This window comes from Lycorma delicatula, chromosome 1 (assembly GCF_047948215.1).
Source record: "Lycorma delicatula isolate Av1 chromosome 1, ASM4794821v1, whole genome shotgun sequence".
Classification (NCBI taxonomy): domain Eukaryota; kingdom Metazoa; phylum Arthropoda; class Insecta; order Hemiptera; family Fulgoridae; genus Lycorma; species Lycorma delicatula.
Window position 1 is genome coordinate 163,163,379 of NC_134455.1, and position 22,613 is coordinate 163,185,991.

The following is a 22,613-nucleotide window of genomic DNA, read 5'->3' on the forward strand; positions in this document are numbered from 1 at the left end:
TCATTAATGAAGGTCCAACAAGTACTTAAGAGCTACATTACATTTACATAATGTTAGTATCACTCACTTATGAATTCATTAGTATATTATGAACCATATCCAGTAAGAATTGTTTCCTTCTACAAATACCACAGGAATGCAATCACAGCTCTGAGCAATTGTGCAACATGCTCTAATTCGTTAGTTTTTGATAGACACCATTAAGAGTACAGCAACATTTGTTTACAGTTGATTAAACTGTCAATTAAAATGGAGAATCCCAAAGATAGACATTAGGACAGTTATCTTGATTTTTAAACATAAGAAATGCCAAACCACTTGATATTCATGTGCAAATGTGATTTTATAGTAAAATGTCTAATAATCTATGTGTAATAGAATGGTTAGAAAAGTGGTATAAATCAATGAGGAGAACCAGTAACATGCATGATAAACAGAGAAATATGAAACAAGTGGATGAAAAAAATTATAGAAAATTGACTGTTTAGAATATCATTATGTATTGAGTTCCCGGAAAAAGTAATTAAAAGACCTAGCTACCACAAACTTCGCTCTTATTGGGTGCTAAAATGTTGATTCACAAGAGATTGGATTCTGCTGTCTTTTCTTACCAAACACAGAAATGAAGGTGATGATTTTTGAGCAAATATGAAAGAAGTTTTGTGGTAAACTTCTTGCCAAAAGGTAGGACTTTAAATGCTTTGCTTTATTGTGATACTCTCAAAAATCTGTACCATGCAATCTAAAACAAGAGAGGCAGTCTTAGGTTTTGTTGTTTCAAGACAATGCTCACCCACCACAAAAAAAAAAAAAAGTTGTCAGTGGAACTTAAGTCTGGCTGAACTTGTCTAGGAACAATTGAAGCAACCATAGAGTAACAAGCAGCAGAGTCCTGACTCAGAACAAGTAACTATCACTGTTTCTCTATCCCAAGCAATCACTTGCTGGTCAGTAATAACTATGAATATGCAGACATTTTAATTGCTGTACAACAGTCATTACCCAGCGACAGATCTTTGAGCTACATATGAGAAAACTGGTTAAAAAATATAAAAAATGCCTGAATAATGGTGGAAATTATGTAGAAGGGTAATCTAAGTAATGCTCTTTGTTAATAATAAAATTATCCTACTGAAAGTTAATGCATCATTAACACTGTACTTACTTTCCAAATATGCCTAATATTACAAATCCTAAAAATCCTAGCCATATAAATTTATAGAAATTGCTGATGGGTCAACTTGTCATTTTTCAAAGGAATCTGTTCTTACAAATCTTATCTTCAAAGTAACATTGCGATAATTTGAAAAGCCAATTTTTCAAATTTTCTGTTCGGAAAAAATACTTTTTTCTGCAATGGTATTGAATTTTTAAAATTTGATCATATTTTTAATATTTTAAAAATCTAATTATAAATGAATTGAACATAAAAATTTTTGTCTTACTTTCAGCAAACATATAAAAATACAAAAATACCCTACGTAAAACAGCTGATACATCAATTTTTTTTCATGAAACATGATGTGATGAATGGGTAAAAACTGCATAAAGAGTAATAAATTTCATAATAAATCCTTATTTATTACTTATAAAAACATAAGCATTACTATAACATTTCATGTCATAAGTTTTCTTGTCAACAAGAAAAGTAGTTTTAATCTGAACAAAATTGTGTACGAATACTAATACTTTGTAGAAAAAAGTGAAAGATGTATAAAATGTGTTATAAAGACTAACATTTCACTAAAAAAAATTCAGGTGTTACAATTTTATCCACAGGACACAGTGAAAATTTGATTTTGCTATTGACATTCTGGACAGGTTAGAAAAAAACATATATATTATATATTTTTAATGGTACAATTTCACTACTGAAATTTTCTCCATGTTTATTTTATGAAACACACGAGCAAGCGTGCGCACACACCAATACAATATTTATTTAAAGTTTTCATAAAATGCACATGGAAAAACTGTCAATAATGAAATTGTACAATTAAAAATTTTAAAAATACACAGTACACAATTTACATTCAGTAGCAAATTTCATGGTCATGACCATACACATATAGTCACTTATTCTTCAAGTATTTTAACTCAAGTTGATCACATTCATCTAAATGTTCGGAAAGATAAAGGGAAATTTTATTTTCCTCCCAGTCAATGTCTTGTAACAAACAATTTGTTCAATAACTCATTACCTCACAATTTGTTCATTGGAAATATTGTTTCATTAATAGCAGCTTGTGATTGTGTTTAAAAGTTCACTTTAAAATGAGTGCTACTTAGTTAAATTACACCAAGGAACAAGGAAAATCTGTCAACAGTGGTACGTTTTCTCACTTCAGAAGGAATGAAACTAGTATATATTATTTTTAGAATGCTGGAACAATACAGAGAACGTTGTTTGTATAAAGTCAAAATGATTTCTCTGTTAATAAAATATCAAAGCAGTTTAACATAGTGGTCTCAATAAATTAAAATTCATGAAAATGCATGTGTTAAATAAAAGCCACAGCTTCACATTTTCAACCATCCACATTCTTTAAACTTTTGAAAAATCTGTTGAGGAGTTCCACACCAATCAACAGACAAACAAAGAGAATGGTTTCAGTTTGAGGGTTATAAAGGTAAAGTACATTTCTGAAGCAGATAATGGAATCAATCTGAAGAGCTCATACAAATCTATGCAAAATTACCTCTCCACCAGACAAAAACGTTTCTTCTAAAAAGCAATTCAAAAGCTTGTTATAAAATGGGCTAGGTGTACAGAAACAATTTATCTATAATCTGTTTCATGGAACTGTGTATAGTATATATAAATATGAATTCAGTATGCATGAGTAATATCTCAGTAATTAGGCTGTGTCATTCGTCACTCCCACAAGCGAGTGCAATAACTACTTTATGCATATACTGCTAGCCAGTGATTCACAAACTGTGCACCAGTGAGGCATGGCTTCTTTACAGGGGTGCCACAAAATATTGTAAAAGCTTCATAATTAATTGAACAAAGACATTTATAATTATTAATTTAATGTTAATAAAGTAAAAAATAATGAAGATATACAAGTTTTATTTACTTTCATCTTACGAGTAGTCATATTTTTACTTAAGGTAGGGCGCCAGGGAAAAATTTTAGTTGAAAAAGGGCACAGAGACTCTGGAAAAGTTTAGGAACTGCTGTAAGCTATCACTTGTCTAGAGCTGTGACATGCTGTCACAGCTTTTTAACTTTTTATCTCTGTATTACTCTACATGGTAAGATACAGTTTTACACTTCATTTTTATAAGATTTATTCAGTGTCATTTTCATTAACCCTGTGTTTTTGTGCCAATCTGGTTTTAAGAACGAGCGAATCTGTCGTGAAACAAACTGGAAAAAACCTTAAAATAATCAGCAATGTATGTATAACCTTAAAATAAGAAAACCCTGAAACTTCAGTCAGACACTGCTCAGAGAGCATGTCGTGCAATAGTTGTTTAAGTGAAAGAACAATTTTTAATATAATAAAGAAACAAAAGATTGGTGGTAAACATGTTAATACTAAAAAGACTTAAAGCATGTAAAAACTACTCAAAAGTTGGGAAGATTTTATTAAAACCACTATTACAAAAAGTTCTTCACTTATTTTATTTCAATAATGAGCTTCCCAACAGGAACAAAATATTAACTGGCACAAATACAGAATCTGAACTGCCAATTTTGATGTACATTACATCGATGTAATGTACACATTTCATCGTGTTCTAAAATCAATGATTCTCAGAAAAAAAAGTTGATCGATTGAATGAATGTATACATATTTCATGATGTAGGGAATAAGAAGCAATTTTGTGATCAGGAAAAGACAATAAATTACCTACATGAAACTTGGGTTAATGCGGGACATGTACAGGAAAGGTATGGGTGGGTAAAATGCAAAAGATGCTAGAAACATAAAATATAGACAATATATTCACCCCAGGTAAATATATTTGGGTGAAGACCCCCAGCTGGAAAATGTAAACAATAGTGAAGCATGTTGCAAGTTAAAATGGGTTTCTGAACAGTGGTTTATGGGTATTCCAAAACTTCCTAGAGTATTATGATGACATGAATGGTGACAAAATTGTGCAGTAGTGTAAAAAAAAAATGTCAAAATTGTTGCTGAATGATCTATCATAGTAATGGATAATGCACCATACCAATACCTGAAAAAAATTTCAAATGTTTTGACCATAAAATTGGAAATTGTCAAACGTAATTTAAGAAGAAAAAGGCATTGGAAGCAAGCAAACAATTTGCAAGAAAATAATATTGAACATATAGTGATAAATTTACAATAGTTCAACAGACGGGTAGCACGCTTATCAGGTATAGAAGAAATACATTATTGTGGTAACAAATATTTATTTTCCGTTTTACTTAATGAAATTTTAATATAGCAGTAATATTTTTTCTTAAAATTTTTATTTTTAAAGTAAATATATCATTTTATCACAAAAAAAAGTTATTTTTACTTCAGTTTTATGTTAAAAGAAACAGTGTTTTTTCCTAAGATGGATTATGTATTTAAATTAGAATCATACTGTTTTGTTTTGGTTTGCTGCACACTTTAGTGAGACAAGTGCAAAATTTTTTTTTTTAACTTTCATTCTACTTTTTTATTTACCCTGAAAATATTACGCTCAGAAATACAGATATATGATTTAAATATATGGTCAAGCTTTATAACATGATACAAAGCAAAAAACTGAGTTATAAATTTTAGTTTCATACTAAAATGAGAGATACTATGATGAGAGATCATCATATACCACTCTGTATATGAACAGAGTTGACTGATAACTTTAATTTTGAACACTAAATAAGAAATATTTAACACATTTCACTAATCAAAGAAATATTAAATTTTCCCCATAACTTGGATAAGACAATATACCTTGATCAATAGCAGCAGTATACATTTCAGCAGCCAGGGGAGGAGATAAAGGTTCTTTAGGTGCAATAGGTCCAGAAGGAACTGTGGAAGAAATATCAGGAACATCCTCTTGTCCTTCTGGTTCTTGTACTTTACGAGATTTTACCTTTGGTGTAACTTCATCAGAAGATGCAGGAGGTTCATCACCAGGAAGGAATTTAGGATCTTTGGGACGACAAGGATCACAAACTTCATCTTTATCAGGTTTTTTTTTTTTAAATACATCATCTTCAAGATCAGCATCTTTAGGAATGCAAGGAATGTCGTCGTCATCATCAGATTTTTTACCTTTCAATAATGGCAATGAACTGTGAGGACTACATCCCTCAAACGTGGTATGCACTAAGCATACACAGCACAGAAAAATAAAAAAATAAATAATTAGCAATATAATACACTTAAAAGTACAGTAAAATACTATATATCATAATTAAATACAAACATCCCAAAAAAAGGTATACACTAAAATCTCTGCGAGATTAAAATATATAACCTGTAAAACTAATTTTTAAATTTTGTTTTTTTTAAATCATAATTTTTCAGCAACTGAAAAATAAAAGAGAAAAAGCTTTATATTCAATTAAGAGTACTTATGCGGTAGACTTAATTATCGATTATTAACTAAGGTTATTTTTATTCATAAGTACAAGCATAAATCAAAGATTTAGCTTATAAAACAACTTTTTTATGGGTTAAAAGTTATTAACAAGGCATTCATTGGAGCTATAGATATTTCTAAACTACATACAAGGGTGGTCTGAAAAATGTTCTACCAGATAGTGAAAATGAGAATTTATGTTTTCAAAAACTTTTTATTTTTCAAATAATCTCTTAATAATAACAATACATTTCCATCCAGGTGTGTTCCAGTGCCATACCCGTCTACAGCCACAATTGCCTCTTGATTGGACAAAAACACTGACCAGCGAGGAATACGGTTTTGGGAATAGGTGAAAGTCCAAGGGAGCCAAATCTGGGGAATATGGTGGATGTTCTAGCATTTCATGGTGTAAATCCCATCGCAAAGACACTTTGTGGCAGGTGAATGGTGCATTGTCCTGATGGAAGATGATTTTTTTCTTCTCCAAGATAGGCACTGTTTTCACTAATTTATGCATCCAGTTTTTTAAGACGGTTAGAATAGTATTCCCCAGTTATTTTACTTCTTTCCAGATAGTCTGTTCACAAAATTTCTTTTGCATCCCAAAAAACCAACGCCGATCTTTCCTGCCGATGGCACTGTCTTTGCCTTTTTTGGAGCTGAAGAACTGCTTTCTATCCACTACATGGATTGATGTTTTGACTTTAGTATTATGGTAAATCCATTTTCGTCTACTGTCCCATATCGATGCAAAAAATCACTCTTGACTATATATATAAAATGAATGTTTGTTTGTCCTATATGTATTCCTATACAATTAATCTGATTGCAATGATGAAACTTTGGTGAGTTATGCGCAAGCCCATGAAGGTTTCTGAATCAGTTTGAACCATTAGATGCCGTTAGGGTCGAGATATATCAAAAAATTGTATTTATGGTTTGATTTGGCTCAATTCAGAATATATGTTACTTACATGGAAAAAAATACTTACATGCAAAAAATGAACCCTGTAGCTGGCGCTGGGGGTTGAGATATTTGGCTCATATTCAAAATAGACATTAGCTATGTGAAAAGAAATATTTTTGCAAAAACTATATCCACTAGGTGGAGCTGGTGTCAAGATATTTACAAAACTAACAAAAATATACAAATACTTTATATATATAAAAGGCAATGTTCATATATGTACTCGCTATAGACTCAAAAAAAAAAACTACTGGACCGATTTACACACAGGTTTTTGCAAATGGTCCGCATTGTCTAGAGAAGGTTAAAAGCTATTGAAATCCTTGATCTGACAAATAGAAAGAAAGTTAGGGGTATTTTGAACAGACTACTGTGTTAAGAGAGAACATTATATGAGCACATGTGGCAGCACCCATCACGTGCAAAGCTTTTTCATGTGCAATTTTTCGTGCATTATGTAACATGTGTTCTTTTGAAATTTCTAGTCATAGCAATTTCACACACCTTTGTACACTGATGTTCCAAAATCATATCTTGCACTTTTTCAATGATTTCTGGTGTGATTGTACTTTTCAAACATCCTTCACTTGGATCTTGCACGGCCTCGTTTAAACTCACCCAGCCATTTCTTCACAGTGGAAATTTTAAGAGAAGAGTCTCCATACATATTTACGATCCTCAAATGAGTTTGGTCAGAATCAAACCTTCTTTTATGAAGAATTTTATCAGTGTATGATACTTTTATTTTTTCAATTTCAACCACACCCTTTGCAACAGATTCAGACGGCTGCCTGCAGCCAACTGCTGAATGGAATGACTTGCTATTTCACCTTCTAACCTTCCTTCCACCTTGGCTTCTAACAGTTCTACCAATGTGCAGGGGAAAAAATCATGCGACTAATTTTTATGATCTATGGACCAGGCAGAGAACTTTTCAGACCACCCTTGTAATTTAACTGTCAACACTAAAATGCTGATAGACATTGGTGCTGTTTATTCACCAAGCAGTGGTTCTGTTGGGATGTACAATTTTACTTTATATAATGAAAACCAAACAAAATAAAATTTTCCATCAAAGATCTGTTAATTGCAATGTAAATGAAAAAATGTAGTTTTTTAGAAGAGTAGTTTTAATACTTTTCAAACCTTCACTGATTATAACTCAACACTGCAGAATTCTTTCAATAAAGCTGTAATGTGTATAACCACTAAACATGGAAAACAGTAAACAATTATCCTCTGCTAAACATCATTTGACAAGTATATATTGTATTCGCTATTACAGTTCTTTGGTTTATGTAATCACAGGCTCTTAAATGGCATTTAATTAAATATTTTTTATTCCTAAATCAACAAAAATACATGATTGAGATATTTGTCCAATACAAATACTGGCCTGCGTTGGCAGGCCAGTTTTCTCAATAATTTGATATAATCTAGTTTTTTAAAAGAAGCGATTTTGAAACAGAAATTAGATAAGGCTGTTCTAATGAAAGAACCATATTTTATAGAAAAGGGAAAAGGTAAAATAAAACAGTTTGTATTGATTTCAAGGCTTGATCATATGAGGTAGAGAATCAAGTGCTATAATATGAGTTTTAATTCTGCCAACCTAAAACTGAAACTTTAACATGCAACGACCTTACAACATTAATACAGATATTACTTTTAGAAACACTTTTTACATACTTTTAAATACATTTAAAAGTATATTTTATTATAACTACTAGTTTGCATCTACATTAATTGAGAACACCTTCTTAGTTCATCATTATAAGTGAACATATTAGGCTTGAATATCATCAAATTCTTCATTACAATAAACTTTTTCAACATGTTTTTCATAAGTGCTTAAATCATACAGGCTTTATAAATTATTTAACGTATTCTATTCAATTTTCTAGTCCAGTTTACTTAAATTTTTGCACAAATCTCTGAAAAGCTCTTCTATTAAGCAAAGTTAAGATACTTGGTACTGACAGTTATGCAATGTTCAACATTGGTCCTAATTGGTTATATAGCATTATCCTGGCAATGACACAATGTTATTATTTGGTGGCTGTTTTCAACAATATTATTTAGATTACATATGGACTGTGTTCGGTTTATATGTTGCTATTTCAAGCAATTCCACTAGTTTCATTTCAGATTCAAAACCTATTCAATGTTTTATGTTTATTTCTCTACTTTAGTTCATTATCTAACACAGTGCATTTGGAAAGTTGCTGCGCAGTATGCTTCAAAATTATGTGGCGCGTTCTATTCTGTTCTTATGGTGTTAGGTTAGTTGCCATGTGGATTCATTGGGTGTTGCTCAGTAATAAACCAAGACATCAGTTGTTTACTTGATTGAATGTGCTTTGTTTCGTTTATCAGGATCAATGTTTGCAAGAAAAATAATAGTTCATGAAAGATGTACTACTCTACTGAAGTTGAAAAGTATACATACTGATTTTAGGGATTTAGTAATTTACAGATTTGGATAACAGTTCTTTATAAAAGAATGTACTGTCTTTTGTATTTTTCGTTACCACTGTTTGTATGTCAGATGTAGGCATATATATTTTTGTTCACTTCTTTATTTAAATTAGAAAATTTTCCATTTACTCCTATTTCTCATCGCAATGCAGTTCAAACTCTTATCAAAAGATTTCAGGCAACAGACTTTGTTGAAGACACTGATCTAACTGGAAGACCACCTAAACTAAACAAACAGAAGCTGCTTGATATTTTGGATGCTATGGTCGAAAGACCATCAGTCAACGTGTAAGTTAGCACAGTAGCAAGATATTGGACTTCTACTGCACAAAGCTGTAAGAAAAGTATTGAAACCTTACCCTGCAAAGTAATGCGTGTTCAAGAATTAAAACCTGATCATGCCAAAAGACTGAATGGTTTAAACATTTTGTCAACCAAAATTTTGCGGATATCTTCAACACTGTTTTTTACAAATAAGGTGTGGTTTCATCCGAAAGGGTTTATTAATCCACAAAATACAAGACTGTGGTTGACAACTAATCATTGTGGAAAACAGTTAATGATAGTTACTGTGCTGTTTTAATAAACTTCATTTATTGGTCAGTTAATAAAAGTGAAAATCAATCACGGTTGGTTCCAACAAGATGGTGCCCCAGTGTATATAGCTAACAGGTCAAATGAATTTTTTTTACAAATGTCTTTGGTAAACAAATCATTTCAAGGGGTTTGGGGCCTGCACAATCACCCGATCCGACTCCACCAGATTACTTTCTACAGGGGACAATAAAACAAGCACAGTATCGTAACAGATCACACAACTGACAAACTAAAAACTGCAGTAACAGTGTAAGTACATGACATGCAATGCATCAGCTGATTAAAATGTTTGAAAACTAATTGAGACATATGCAGTGTTGTATTGATGTTGGAGGAGGTCATTTTCAACACCTTTTATAAACTACTCCAGTTATTCTTATATAAGTTTCTATATAAAAAAGTAATAATTAAGAAAGTTCCATGGTTACACTTCCTTAAGTACAGCACACAGCAATTTTCCAAAGACAATGTATAATTACAGAATTAGTTGGGATATTTGGTAGTAATTGTTCTTCAAACAATTTTTCCAGTCTATTTGCATGGTAATCTCATTGGCATCATTTTCTCATGGTAATATAGTTTTTTAAACATTGATAAACAATTATATTCTCCTTCACAGATTTTTCGCTTTTAGTCCCTTCTCTTGTACAATCCACCCACGAAACATTAAGAAGGCAATGATCAGTATTAAAAGATTTTAAATAATAATCTTGTGTTTCTTATCCCTTAAAAATTTCTACTTCCCAAAAACAATGTCTTACTTTTTCTAATAAGTCTTCTACAAAAACATTCATAGAGCATTATAAAACTATTTTTTTTTTTTTAAAGTATTATTGAAGAATGTCTTGAACAATTATACAATTTGAAAGGTCAGTCTAAATAAAGAAAAACATTTTGTTTTCCCATAATCGTAAATAAGTAATTAATTTTGATCAATGAAATAATTTAAAATTATTAATTTTATAAAATGTTTACTATTTATTAAAACAAATTAAAATTATCTGCTTTACAGATGTCTTTGGTAAACAAATCATTTCAAGGGGTTTGGGGCCTGCACAATCACCCAATCCAACTCCACCAGATTAGGTTTTTAAAAAAACTTAATTACGTTTACCAGCAGCCACAACATTAAGTAATTAAGGGAGAGAAAAGTTTTCGTTGGGTGGTCACTGTGTATCTTCAGTGTGGAGAATGGCAGCAGAACAGACTATTGAAGAAAACTTTTAAGTAAGATTTGGTTTTTAATTAACTTCGCTCGCTCACTTACATTCACCATGCGCACACACATCTAATGTCAATTTTTTAATGTTAATTTCTGATGTAAACTGTTTATTAATGTGAAAAATTCTAATTAAATTGATACTGCTACAGGATATGGATAGCATTTAAAAAAACACCTGTCATAGCCAGATTACTGGACAAGGTGACCTGAAATCTGATGAGGGGGTCAAAATAGAGATCATATTTTTTAACATATGTAAACTGCACATTCTACAAAAACTTTTTTGTTTAAATTCTAGAGACCCTGCATTTATCTCACATAAAGGAACAAGCTTTGGTTAAGTATAATTTAATTTTTTCTGAGAGAAAAATTATTATATATACAATCTAAGTTCAGGTGTATTTGATTTGCCAGACTACAGAAATTCAGAAATTGCTGAAATACTTAATTATACACAGCAATCACTTAATACCCTGCCAGTATCACTGCAAGGAAATTTATAAAAATTTCCTAGCAATGATACTGACAGTGTATTTATTAATTTAAGTGATTTAAATACTTGCAGTAGTAAGCCAGGCCTTCGGCCTGCAGTTATTAACAGTATGAAAAGCAGGTGTTAAGATTAAATTAATTTTGTTTATCAAACAAACACAATCTTACTGACAGATGGATTTAAGAGTTATATCAATTTTGTTAAATGAATTTCAGCTAACCATTAATTTTATGTTGTACACACTAATAAGTAAAAACACAGATATACATAACTGGAGTACATTAATAGTAACGTACCAAATCAATAGTTTGGTTAACTCACTGATGATGCCTTGACTTAATTTTACAACAAAACACTTTTGAAAATAAGCCAGCTTACATATTATACAATATTTTGCACATTATCAGATAATGTTCACATAAATACTGTAATGAACTAAGCAAAGAGAATTAAAGTATTGAATGAGTTTCAATATTTATTTTAATTTCAAGCAAGAAAAATGTGTGAACTGAATTCAGTACCATTAGAGCTTATTCCAAACAAGGCTAAATAAATACATTAGCAAATATCATTTAGGAAATTAATCACAGATTTAAAAACAGAAATACAATTTATCAGCATTAATAAAACTGCAAAACAAAAAAATGTATAATCAAGTATTTTGTGTGTGTACTCAATTACTACTTCTCAAAGTAGGCAAATTCTTCTCTTTTTTTTTTGGGTATGTTCAATAAATGCTTAATATAATATATATTATTTATTTATATAAATAAACTGGAAAAGTTTATTACCTATGAAAATTTCCAACAAAGAATTAAGTAACTGCAAATAAATTCTAAGCTAAGTTTACTTTGCTTAACATTTCCACAATAAAACTGCTTTAAATGTAGCAGGGAAAAAGGAAACCTATGTATTGCAGGTGTGCATATGAACCAAAGACCATTACTAAACCAAAGGTCATTACCGATTTAACTTAATATATAATCAGAGAACAGAAATCTAATATCAATATAATAGGTTGTCTATTGACTTTGAAAGCAAATTTTTAAGAGTTGCAATTCCTTATCTGTATATCACAATTTTTAGATAAAAAAAATCTGCTTATCATAATGTTTATGAGTAACAAATACTACTAAATTTACATTTACAAGAACCAAAAATCTATAATTCAAGCAGTATACAACATTATAATTTGTAACCCAATAAATGAAAATTTTTTTTAATGATGTGGGACCAGTATAATATAATTCTCTACTAAATAAGAAATAAAAATGCCAAAGAATTCATTACAATCTAGCATAGGATTATACTCAATTACTACTTCTCAAAGTAGGCAAATTCTTCTCTTTTTTTTGGGTATGTTCAATAAATGCTTAATACTGTAACCCTAAAACAAAATAAGTAGTATTCCAAAGGGGGCGTGGTGGAAAATATCATGACCTCTTTTACAACCAATGGTCAATCTCTATGTACAATGTTTAATGCAATTAAAAAAATATATATACATTCAGTGTTGTGATTTTTCACACAAAAACTGTGAACCAATCATTAAAGTATAACCTTACCTGAATTTTTGCAGACTTAAGAATATTTCTCAATCACACTTAGCAACATAAAATGTTAGCAATTTCAAATATTTGCAAAAATTTAGTAAATTCAACATAATATATAAATAACCTTTGCTTAAAAATAAAGCAATGATTAAATGTTCTTATACGTTCAGCATTCTTATGAAACTTGCTGAAATATGCTGACCTTAAAGTAATACCTATTAAATAAATTTATCATATAACTGGTAAATTATAATTTATGTGATTTTATGTTAGATATTTAATATAATTTGCTTCCTCACACAAAGTAATTTTAAAATGTATTTCATAATCACAGAACAGCATTACCATGTATTTTTATATTATTTTGTTATATTTTAAGTACTTTGTTTAAGATAAAATTATCAATTTTGTATTTGTAATAATTTTTTACATTGAAAATAAACAAATTTTTCACATCACTTTGAAAATGCGACCTTCAATGCGAGTGCAAGTTATCAATATTATTACAATTTATCACAATGAAAGCATCTAAAGGCTTGATATGGATGTAGGAAAGCACTATTAATGAAATTTAACAAAGAATTCAAATATGAGATCACAAAAAAGTTAACCCAACTACAAACTGTTAGTACAAAATTGTTGTGCAATTGTAATTTCAAATTTAATTTTAGATTGAAATATTTAATATTCCAATCCAAAATATTTCGCAATCCGCGAAAGCGACAAGTCAATATAAATTACCGCTTAGGAAAACCTCATTCTAAAAAAAAATCGTTATAGTTAATTATAATACAACATTAAAACGAAAAGTACCAATCCTAAGCCCTGCCCAACGAAGCACTTGCATTGGCACAACATATCGGCAAATATATCTTTCTTCATAAACTTTGAAAGGTAAAAATCTATAAAACAATGAGTAGCTATTATAAAAATAACAATAATGATATTAAAAAATTCAAACTGGACGTAATACTGCTATTTTACATATTGACCTCGTACCCTTGAATGTGACAAAGAGAACAAACTTGAATTTACGAACAAAAGTAACGTACAAATTAAGAAATATACTCACACGTAGCTGCAAGAGAACCCACAACTTTTGCGGCTTCATTTTTTAATAATGGCGATGATAATGAGGGTTTTGCAGCCCTCAAAGCTCCAGAAGCCGCTCTCGCTAGTACGTTCATCATCATGGCCGCAAGAGTAGGACGGTCAATTCAGTTCAGCGAGAACAGATAAAAAAAGATCACGTGATACCAATGCGCAAGTACTGGCACTAAATTAGAATCAGATTTTACAAAGAGCTTATGTAAAAGAACATTGGCTATCTAAAATAGTAATAAAATAACTTCATGTAAGAGGTGTCGCATATGTGTATATATTTGTCATATTATTCGTTCGTTAATATATTTCACTGATATTGCATAAATTGGTTTTTAATAAATCTTAAATTTATTAGTCTTAAAATCGTCTTATTATAACCAAATTTAGATGCAAATAAATATAACACATGAACGCCAACATATCAAACTGCAATCAGATGTTTATTTCTATAACGTACAAGCACGCTAACAATGATTGTATGTAATAGTAAAAATGGAATATCATAACAAAATTTTAAAAAAAGTAGTAGATGTTTATAAACATTGATTTTAATAAAATTTATTTTTGAGAAACAATTAACTTTCTTGCCAGTAAGAGTACGTAAATTTTCGGAAATTTAAAAAAGCATTTTACTTTGCTCAAATCAGGAAGGCAAGGAAAAGCGGCAAATTTAAAATATTATTTTTGACACTAGAAGGACAATCAGCAGAACAAAATAAAATAAGTACAAATAAGTTATGGTAGCTTGACTCTTCTCGTAAAACTATTTTTAACCAACTAAGTTAAACTTAATGAAAAAGATAAATAAAATCAACATTAAAAGTAACAACTTTTATATAAAATATTAAGTGCCTTAATGATAATGAAAAGTAAAAATGTCTAAGATCTGAAAATAAATTATTTTTTATTTAGCCGATTATTTAACTTATTTTAATATTTTTTTTAAATTTCGTTTAATACATTTTTTGTAGAAGAAGAATGGGAGAATGTTAAAAGGAAATTTTTAAATAAGTAGAAGCAAACTTAGGCGGAACAAAGAAAACTGGTAGAAAACCTTGGGTTTCAGACGATATATTGCATCTGATGAATGAACGTAGAAAATATAAGAATGCTAATGATGAAGAGAGTAAAAGGAAATATCGACAATTCAGAAATACTATAAACAGAAAGTGCAAACTAACGAAAGAAGAGTGGATTAAAGAAAAGTGTTCAGAAGTGGATAGAAAAATGAACATTGGTAAAATAGACAGAGCATACAGGAAAGTTAAGGAAACTTTTGAGGTACATAAATTAAAATCCAAAAATGTGTTAAACAAAGGTGACACACCGATTTGTAATACGAAAGGTAAAGTCGACAGGTGAGGGGAATATATTGAAGAGTTATACAGAGGAAATGAATTAGAAAATGATGTTATAGAGGAAGAACAGGAAGTTGAAGAGGATCAAATAGGAGAAACAATACCAAGATCTGAATTTAAGAGAGTATTAAAAGATTTGAATGGCAGAAAGGTTCCTGGAATAGACGGAATACCTGTAGAATTACTGCACAGTACAGATGAGGAAGTGATTAATAGATTATACACACTGGTGTGTAATATTTATGGAAGGGGAAGTTTCATCAGACTTCAAAAAAAGTTTTATAGTTATGATACCAAAGAAAGCAGAAGCAGATAAATTTGAAGAATACAGAACAGTTAGCTTAACTAGTCATGCATAAAAAATCTTAACTAGAATTCTGTACAGAAGAATTGAGAGGAGAGTGGAAGAAGTGTTAGGAGAAGACCAATTCTGTTTCAGGAAAAGTATAGGGACAAGGGAACCAATTTTAGGCCTCAGAATAATAGTAGAAGGAAGATTAAAGAAAAACAAACCAACATACTTGGCATTTATAGACCTAGAAAAGACATTCGATAGCGTAGACTGGGATAAAATGTTCAGCATTTAAAAAAAAATTAGGGTTCAAATACAGAGGTAGAAGAACAATTGCTAACATTTACAGGAACCAAATAGCAGCAGTAATAATTGAAGAACATAAGAAAGAAGCCGTAATAAGAAAGGGAGTCTGACAAGGCTATTCCATATCCCCGTTACTTTTTAATCTTTACATGGAACTAGCAGTTAATGATGTTAAAGAACAATTTAGATTCGGAGTAACAGTACAAGGTGAAAAGTTAAGATGCTACGATTTGCTGATAATATAGTAATTCTAGCTGAGAGTAAAAAGGATTTAGAAGAAACAATGAAGGGCATGGATGAAGTCCTACACAAGAACTGAAACATGAACAAAAACAAGCATGAAAATAAACAAGAACAAAACGAAAGTAATGAAATATAGTAGAAATAACGAAGATGGACCACTGAATGTGAAAATAGGAGGAGAAAAGATGGAGGTAGAAGAATTTTGTTATTTGTTAAGTAGAATTACTAAAGATGGACGAAGCAGGAGGGACATAAAATGCCTAATAGCACAGTCGAAACGAGCCTTCCGTCAGAAATACAATTTGTTTACATCAAAAATTCAATCTCAGGAAAAGTTTTTTGAAAGTATACTTTTGTAGTGTCGCTTTATATGGAATTGAAACTTCGACGATCGGAGTACCTGAGAAGAAAAGATTAGAAGCTTTTGAAATGTGGTACTATAGGAGAATGTTAAAAATCAGATGGGTGGATAAAGTGACAAATGGAGAGGTGTTGCGGCAAATAGATGAAGAAAGAAGCATTTGGAAAAGTATAGTTAAAAGAAGAGACAGATTTATAGGCCACATATTAAGGCATCCTGGAATAGTCGCTTTAATATTAGAGGGACAGGTAGAAGGAAAAAATTGTGTAGGCAGGCCACGTTTGGAATATGTAAAACAAATTGTTAGGGATGTAGGATGTAGGGGGTATACCGAAATGAAACGACTACCACTAGATAGGGAATCTTGGAGAGCTGCATCAAACCAATCAAATGACTGAAGACAAAACAAAAAAAAAATTTTTTTTTATTGCAAATTCAACAAAAAAAATTCATTCACATGAAACATAGAGGCAAAAAATATTTATAAAAATACAAAAATTATTGCATAGAAGCAATTTAAACACTGCTGCTGGGAATCAACAAATGTTCTCTAAAATAGCTTTTTATTCTAAATTTTCACATGAAAATACTATGATTATTTCAGCAATAGTAGGTGCTATGTAATCTTATAATAATTAATGACTAAGTAATGAATTATAAATAACTCATTATTTTAATTTTAACAATATGACGGTTTAGAATTCATTATGTAATTTCTAAACAACCTATTTCATGTTTAGCAGCAATCTCTCTACTTCCTTTCTGTACATTTCTTATTTTATTTTTATTAAAATGCATATTTTTAGCCTTTTTTTTTTTATGATATATATTTTTTGCATATCTTTTATACATTTTTTATATAAACAGAGTGCTCATACTAAAATTAAATTAATACTTAGATCTTGTATTTAATGCATAATTTTCTTACAGAAAATAGAAAATGCATACCTTGTAGAAAATGAAAATGTACTTTTTGGGCAGTAAAATTTTATTGTAAATATGGCTTAGATTAAATTGATGTATAGTAATATACATAAGATAAACTAGATAAGACAAACAACCTAATAGGAATCTAAAATTCATTCCAAACAAAACGTTTATGATTATGCTAGATGGTCCAGAACAATTTCCTAATTCTACAACATCTGAGAAGCAAAATGCGACCTAACTCAAGACTGGAAAATGAAGTATTGTGGTACACTAAACTGTAGTAAAAACCAATGCAGGGGAAAGACACACACATGTTGCTTGGTATTGCATCATTCAGGAAGATTTAACATTAGTTAAGATTCAAATCAGTCAGAATTCAAACAAAGGTTCTAACAGTTTCCATGAAGAGAGTTGCTGAGCAGCTTTCAAAACATAGAAAGGGAAACAAATGTATGAGAATGGTAAAACACAACAACCCAGCATTAACCATTTCACTGACCTTCAGGCAGAGTGGTAGCATCTCAACCTACCATTCAGAAGAATCTAAGTCTGAATCTTGTTTAGGGTTATAATTATTCATACACCATGAAATGTTCATACATCAGTGGTGGCTCGCATATAGGCACTGTGGAACTACAGCAGTGAAAATGCCAATCAGCTTCATCCTTAAGGTGATACAGAGGTAAAAAGAATAATAACAAAAACGTCAGAGCAGAAGCTGTCTTTTCTGGCCGCATGAAGAGAGTATAAGATACTGAATTCATATATTCACAGATACTGAACTCCTGGAACCTAGTAGAACAAACTTCTATTTTGCAGCAGCTACATTAAGACAAACCCCTGCAAATGCCAATAATCAACATTGCGGATACTGCAATGAATTAAAACAGCTTGTTCAGGTGTTATCTGAACAGGTCGCCTAATTCACAACCATTATTTCAAAGCTAACTAAGAATACAAACAAGAAGAAAGGTATTATTGGTGAAAAGACAGACAGTGGTTTACTAAAAACCACTTTAGTCGGTACACAACCAAATAAAGATTCCCATTGCACTAACTACAGAGCAAACTACTGAGATCTCTATGAAGGTATCTATTAAAAAATCATCACCTGGTCTCCCAGGCTTCCAAGTTCCCGCCACCATCTCGAGGTCTCTTTGCGAATATGGAGGCCAATGAAGTGTCCAAAGAACCAAAGAACTTCCATAAGGTTATCATTTGCAAAAAGAAAACCCAGATAGTATTTAACAGATAATTTGCACATAATTTTGTATTAAACAAGAAAAGAGTATTTTTATGGGTACGAATGTTATTTACTGGAATGTTTGCGGGTTCCGTTCTCACCATGAAGATATTGAAATCCTAATAAAGTAAGAAAATCCTCTAACCCAGGGTTCAGAAAGCGGACAGGATCGGATGAAAGGATTCCTTTGGTCAATATTAAAAGAGTGATAGCGTGATCCATCAACTTGCCAAGTTTACACATCTGATTCTCAAATGAATTCATCCCTTTAACATCTGGAAAGCCAAAGCGGCCTTCTGTCCTCGGTAGGACGAGGACTGCAATCGTGCACGAAGGGTGGTCGAAAGCTTTACGTAATTTCAATCGAAGGCCTACGACAGAATTGCTCTGTGCCTTCCGCAACGCGAGAGCTGTTTGCGGTCGAGTGTTTCGGTGTGTTTAACAGAAATCTTGGATGAATATGTCGATATTTTTTCTCGGACAACTCCATAATCGATTGCGTGGAGAAAAGTTCGAGCCACATGTGGATCACAACAATCTCCGCAGCCAATTGGACTGGAAAACAGCGGCATTCTCGTAACGGCGCCATTTGATGTGGTGAATTCGGATTTTTATGTCTTTTTCACTTTCATTATCATATTGTCGTGACTTAATTATTGCCAGGTATAAATTGCAGGTAGAAAGTGTGCCATTTGTTATCGGAGATTCGCAAAATGAATTAAACATTCCTTTTTCTTTTGATGAGCTAAGGTATGCCTAGAATAATTCCAGTGACAGTTCCCCTGGAAATGATAATATCAGGCTCAGTATGTTATCACATATCCCGGATACTGCATTACGACAGCTTTTGTATATCTATAATAGAGTATTCTCTGATCAGGTTTTTCCCAAGTTCTTGGTCAGAAGCATTGGTGATTCCCGTATTGAAACTTTGTAAGGATAAATCATGCCCCTCAGGTTATCGTCCTATCCCCTTAACCAGTTTCCGGGGCAAGGTGATGGAATGAATGGTAAATCATCGTCTAGTGTGGTACCTTAGAGAAATGCCCTTGGCGGAAACCGCATTGTTTCTGGCTGCAGGTGCATTTAGTTCAAGTCTCCTGGTAAGTCTACTAATGGACAATGGAGAGCCATCTCTTTGGAATAGACGAAACTAAATGATCTGCTCTTATGTAGCTAGCATTAATGCGCGTTCAAATCATCCTAACTTTGATGCTGTGTTCTCCAACCAGCATGTTAATCGATATGAGCAAACGGCCAAGATCTATTACTTGGCTTGCCATCAGCACTGTTCTCGTTTTCTTATCTTTAAATATAAAATTACTTCCAGTACCTCCTGTTACTCAACGTTATTACTGTCCTTGGCAACCTTCTCTTGTGAATTATTTCTTTAGTCTTGGTTGATATCAAAAAAAGACGTGAATACTGTTATCTTATGAGAAAAAGTTTTTAATATAACACCTGTTAGGACATATATATTTGTCCTTCCTAGTATCACCAGTGTTTTCGTCATGGCACTGTTTGCAATTAACAAGGCCTTAAACATAGTCCAAATTTCGACAAATACTTGTCTGTTCAAACCCCATGAGTGCCTTGCAAGCCATTAGTGATATGTATTATCTGTGATATACAGTCTATCACTATCATTTCTGAAATGGCAACGTAATACAACTATGAGCTTCTGCTGGATTTCCAACCATATTGTAATTTCAAGCAATGAGTGTGCTGATCATACAACAAAAGAGGCTTGTTTGCAGCTTCCTTTCACTAATCGCATTGTCTTGTCCATTTTCTGAAGAGTGTGGTTCGTGATAAGAGACAGAGTGAATGGAATGCTATCATTAATAATAAACTTTGTCCAGTTAAGGAAAATGTTCACTCGTGAGCTCTTTGTATAGGAGTAACAGTTGTGAGGAAGTTATTATTTACCATTTGTGAATAGGGCACACTAGGCTCACTCATGGATATCTGGTGACTCAGACTGATGCACTGTTTGTTTGCTGCAACTGCCAGCTGACGGTACGCCTCTACTTGTGAACTGTGACTGTTACGCAGCATTGCATTGGAAATTTGGAACTAACACCAGAAATATTTTAGAGAATGATATAATTATGTTATCAAATGTCTTATGATTTCCTAAGGCTGTACATCTTGATTTAAAAATTTGATTATCCATACAATCTTTTTTATCTATTTTTGCCATTAGGCATTAGCCAGATGGTATTTTTGTTCCTTTTAGTTACATTTTAAATGTGGATTTACTTTACTTTTAGCATATGACAGTCATTTTCCATCTATACTGTGTTTATGTACTACTTTTCTTTCATTTTTAGGTTAATCTTTTAAATTAAATTTTTTATTATGTAAGTATTGTGTTTGGATACAAATGATGACACTTTGTTTTGCGCCAACAAAAAGAAAAAAAATTCTGTATTTTAAATTGTGGTATCCAAAAAATCACATATACATCTTTTTAATAAGCAGCAAATGTGGTAAATTTGAGTTACACTGATATTGACTATATCACTTAACATAAATAATGAATTACGTAACTTCTTCACTAATCGCATCAATAATTTAAATTTAGTATCACAATAAATCAAAATTAATGTAAATAAATTATGAAAGTATATTTAAATAGAATAATTGGAAATTATTTTGATATTGATTTTGAAAAAGAGCAACAAAAAACCTTCTTCTTAAAGGTCCTGGGTTTGAAAGCTCATCAGGGATGTCATTTTTCACATGCTACAAAACATTTCATAGCAGGTGTGTTTTTCCCAAACACAAGTTTTAAGTTTATGTGTAAAATATTCACAAAAAAAAAGAAATGAGATTAATTGACTAAGTGAAGTGAGTTGACCTGTTACTGCCAAATCAATTTTCTGATATTGACAAGGTTCCTTGCTATTAGGGGATTAACTAATATATAAAAATCTTTCCTAAAATATTTCATTTAAAAATGGCAGTGCCACATTCTTACAGTTGAAGTGTAGTAGATTGGAAGTTTATGTTCCTATGCTCTCTCTGTTAAAAGACTGAACACATGGACTCCCCCTCTCCAGAAATCACCCCCAATTCCCATCTTTCTTTCAGTGGATATATGTTAGACTCTTCATTCTTTTTTACTTTGTTAGTGATTAACTGATGGATAATACAAAATATAATTCAAGTTTGTGTGTGGGAGTATGTTATGGAAACCTTTATCACACAAATGCCAAGCCTGACTGGGATTTGAACCTAGGATTTTCTAGATGAAAGGCTGAGAGATTACCTTTACACCAAGTAGATCAGTAGTGTCACCATTGTTTTACTTGTACATTCATGTTCAATTCCATACCTAAACTTAATATTTATCTTAAAGACAGTTCTCTTATTGCTTTACAGCAACTCGTCTTTCTGGATATAGTCCTTACAATATTGCTAATGCAGTAAAATTATTTTTAGCACTGACTAAGCCTACCAAAATCAGTAACAGTTGACAATTCTACTCTAGTTTTATTTTCACTTTATTAATTCAACTTCATTACAAAACTCAATTTGTTGAATTCAGTAAAAAATGAGTGAAATCTACTATACAAAGAACTAAAAGTATGACTTCACTTGCAACTTGCAGTCCTTTTGTCTACCATGCAAATAAACATACAGACCTCCAAATATATTACACTATATATAGGTTCAACTGCCTGTGTTCGAAATTGTAATAATATTAGACAGTGGATAAAGCAACTAACTGTCTGGCAAGCTACACCAAATTGTAATCATCAATCACTTATCATTAATTATATAAACACTATTAAAGATATGACAACCCTATTAGTTTGTAACAATTTGGATGAAGCTTCCAACCATCGAAAATCATATTCAATCTAACAAGTACTACATTAAAAATGTGATACCA

The 22,613-nt window shown here is 31.4% G+C and overlaps 1 protein-coding gene across 1 annotated transcript in view; it reads right to left on the bottom strand.

Annotated features, from left to right (window-relative positions):
* ATPsynbeta (ATP synthase, beta subunit) overlaps positions 1–14,107 on the bottom strand; it is a 48,034-nt gene extending 33,927 nt beyond the window's left edge. The window contains exon 1 of the mRNA XM_075366431.1: positions 13,948–14,107. Within this exon, the coding sequence (XP_075222546.1) occupies positions 13,948–14,068 (121 nt within the window). The 5' untranslated portion in view covers positions 14,069–14,107. The remainder of the gene's footprint in view (positions 1–13,947) is intronic.
* Between the last annotated feature and the right edge of the window lie 8,506 nt (positions 14,108–22,613).